The 3,832-nt window shown below is 37.1% G+C and overlaps 1 protein-coding gene across 1 annotated transcript; it reads right to left on the bottom strand.

The window, feature by feature from the left end:
- Nucleotides 1-1,465: 1,465 nt before the first annotated feature.
- On the bottom strand, nucleotides 1,466-2,230 carry LOC142180817 (secreted RxLR effector protein 161-like). Its single transcript, XM_075252906.1, has one exon. It carries the CDS (start codon nucleotides 2,228-2,230, stop codon nucleotides 1,466-1,468), a length of 765 nt encoding a protein of 254 aa, XP_075109007.1.
- Nucleotides 2,231-3,832: the final 1,602 nt, after the last annotated feature.

Below are 3,832 nucleotides of genomic sequence, written 5' to 3'. Positions count from 1 at the left end.
TCTCAAACAATGTTAAATAGAACGTGTCGTGAACCGCGGGTGCATTTCATGTAGCGTGGTTTAAGACATGTTTTAAGTGACATTTAAATCTTCCTAAAAGCGGTTTAAAATAATTAAAAGCGGTTATAAAGCTAAAAATGCACAATAGGTTTAAAACATGTAATTAATCAGAAAATAAGCCAATCTTATTCGTTTAAGCGACCGTGCTAGGACCACGGAACCCGGCAATGCCTAACACCTTCTCCCGGGTTAACAGAATTCCTTACTTAGAATTTCTTGTTCGCAAACTTTAAAAGTAAAGTCGAAATTTCCTCGATTTGGGATTTTAAAAATAAACCGGTGACTTGGGACACCATAAATTATTCCAAGTGGCGACTCTGAAAAATAAATAAAATAATTCCATTTCGAATAATGTCACTTTAATTAGAAAAACTCTCTTATATCTCCCTCTCGGGTGGTAAAAAAGGAGGTGTAACACATCTCTTATGGGAGATTTCATTTAAATTTTGCGGGGTGGCCTTACTGCCATTCCTCGCTCTCCGGGGCTAGAACAAAGTGGGAAATTTCTTGGTTTATTTTTGAGTAATGTATTTCTTTTGTGCGCTGGCAGATGTTTGAAGAATACAAGAAAGAAAACTCTCCGAGGCTAGAACAAAGTGGGAAATTTCCTGGTTCATTTTTGAGTAATGTCTTTTTTTCTGCGCTAGCAAATGTTTGAAGAATACAAGGAAGAAAAACTCTATCCTGAACACTTCAAATTCATTAGACCTTGCATAGAACTCTTTGATATTTAGCACATGCTTAGGGCCGCCACTATTTTTCATCTATTATATTGTAATTTTTTGTAAAAGAAAAAAGAAATTTTGGAATGTAACGTAAATTATCACGATCGATATTATCAGATGCGACACTCCTAGCTAATATTGTTATCAATTTGATATCTTCTTATCAATTTTAATATAATTTGAAATGCATCTATCAAAACAACTAAAACTAACAAGAATGGAACTCTCACTATTTTTGTGCTTTACTTTTTACTTATAAATTTTAAGATAAATTTAAGAAAATTATTTAATTAAAACAATTAGAACTAACAAGATTTGAAACTCGCACTACCTATATGCTTTGGTTTTAACTTATAAGTTTGAATAAATATTTTTGAGTAATATATTGTATTAAAAGTTTATTATTTTGTACATATAAATTTAATAATATGTGCATGTTAACATAAGAATTTGCGGAAGCTAAAGGGGAATTTTCATGGTGGAAACGCCCAAAACTTCAGAGAACAAGAGAGAAGATTATAAGAAAATATCCGGTGTCTTATTAGAAATCCCAAAACCTGTCCTTTCTAGAATAGTCCACCGTATATGTATTTACATAAAATGGCTATGTAAAGCAAAATGTAAATAAGGCTATCTATCTCACTAAGTAATACAAAGCTGAAATGTACAAAGCTGAAATACTATCTATTAGGCTTAGTTGAGCCTATTTGTACGTCTTGGCCTATGTGTATGTCAACACCCCCCCCCCTCAAGCTTGGGGGTGATAGCACACCAAGCTTGCCAAGTAAAGAATGATGAAGGGGCCCAGGAAGCGGCTTGGTCATAATATCAGCAAGCTGGGCAAAACTGGGAACAAAATGCAGAAATATCAGCCCTAAATTGAGACTCTCACGTACATAGTGGCAGTCAATTTCGATATACTTTGTCCTTTCATGGAAGATTGGATTCTTGGCAATGTGTAAAGCAGCAAGACTGTCGCAAAAGATGGGAGCAGGAGCAGAAACATGCAAACCAAGATCATCTAGTGTCCTAACCAACCAAGACACCTCAGCAACCACTTTTCTGAGAGACAAGTATTCTGCTTCAGCAGAAGACAGTGAAATAGTGGGTTGCTTCTTGCTTTTCCAGGAGATTGGTGAACCACCAAGTGTAATGTAAAAACCAGAAACAGACCTCCTTGACTCAGCACAGGCAGTCCAATCAGAGTTAGAGTAGGCTTTGATAGAGGTATCAAAAAAGAAAGAAAGAAGAATCCCTAAAGCAGGAGCATTGGACAGATATCTCAGGGCATAGAGTGCAGCAAGCATATGAGGAACTTGAGGAGCTTGAAGGAACTGACTTAAATGTTGAACACAAAAAGATATATCTGGCCTTGTGTGTTGGAGAAAGTTGAGTTTGCCAATAATTCTCTGATAGGTGCTAAGATCAGTTAATGGGGACCCCATATTAGCAGACAACTTGATAGAAGTATCAAGAGGAGTCACAACAGGGGAAAAATTATGGCAGTGGAAATCTGCCAGCAAGTCCTATGTAAACTTTTGTTGGCTGATGATGTATCCTTCAGGATATTGAGTGACTTCCAAACCAAGAAAATAATGGATTGTCCCCAAATCCTTTATTTTGAATTGTTGATCAAGAAATAGCTTAGCACTATCCAATTCAACAACATCATCCCCAGCTAGTAAGATATCATCAACATAAACAGCTAGTACAGTAAGAGAAGTAGAAGTAGACTTTGTAAACAGGGAGTAGTCATTCATACTAGAAATGTATCCTCTTGTAGACAAAGCTTCAGACAATTTAGAATACCATTGTCTGGATGCTTGCTTGAGGCCATATAAAGATTTTTTGAGCTTGCATACCAAAGGGAAAGAAGAAGAACCAGTAGAAGAAACCTGCAGCACAGGTGGGATCTTCATGTAAACTTCGTCATGGAGGCCACCATGGAGGAAAACATTATTTACATCAAGTTGATAGACAGTCCAGTTCCTCTTTATAGCAAGGGAAAGAAGGCACTTGATAGTAGTAAATTTGACAACCGGGGAGAATATTTCATTGTAATCAATTTCCTCCTTCTGAGTATCACCCCTAATGACTAACCGTGCCTTGTACCTCTCAACAGAACCATCAGATTTCTATTTTATTTTGTACACCCATTTGCAAGGGATAGCTTTTTTGTTAAGGGGAAGAGGTACAATATCCCAGGTGTTGTTAGCTTCTAATACTTGAAATTCTTTTACCATGGCCTCCTGCCAAGCATGATTAAAAATAGCCTGTTGATAGTACTGAGGCTCATGCAAGTGCAATTTTGTGGAGGACATATGAGGAACAGTAGATACAGGGGCAGAACAGACATAGTTTACTAGATGAGGAGGTGGATGTAGTACTTTAAGGGATCTTGTAAGAGGAGGATCAGATGAAGGAGGATTGGAAGGAGATGGGGCAGAAATGTAAAATGGTAAAGAGTCTGGAGCAACAATAGAAGGAGAGGAATCACCAGGAGGAACAAAAACGGGGGAGGATGTAGAATTAGAAGGAATATGAGGAAAAACAGAATGAGAAGGGACATCAACAAAGCTGGAAGGTGAAGGAAGGGAAATGGTAGAAGAATTGGTGGAAAAGGGAAAAACATGTTCATAAAAAACAACATCTCTAGAGTAGAAGATAGATTGAGAGGACATATTAAGTAATTTGTATCCTTTCTTTCCACAAGGATAGCCAAGGAAAATGGAAGGTATTGCTCTAGATTGAAATTTAACTCTACTATGTTTAGGAGATGTAGCAAAACAAAAGCATCCAAATGATCTAAGATGATCATAATAAGGTGAATGGCCATATAGTTTCTCAAAAGGGGATATGTTGTTAAGGACAGTAGAAGGGAACCTATTGATGAGATATGTGGCTGTAAGAACACATTCACCCCAGAATTTAGTAGGCAAGTTGGATTGAAATAATAAAGCTCTGGAGGTTTCTAAGAGGTGTTTATGTTTCCTTTCCACAATACCATTCTGTTGTGGTGTGTGGGGAATAGTGGTCTGGTGCAGAAT

This window comes from Nicotiana tabacum, chromosome 5 (assembly GCF_000715075.1).
Source record: "Nicotiana tabacum cultivar K326 chromosome 5, ASM71507v2, whole genome shotgun sequence".
Classification (NCBI taxonomy): domain Eukaryota; kingdom Viridiplantae; phylum Streptophyta; class Magnoliopsida; order Solanales; family Solanaceae; genus Nicotiana; species Nicotiana tabacum.
The sequence above is the reverse complement of the archived record's forward strand: the minus strand, read 5'-3'. Positions and strand labels throughout refer to the sequence as shown.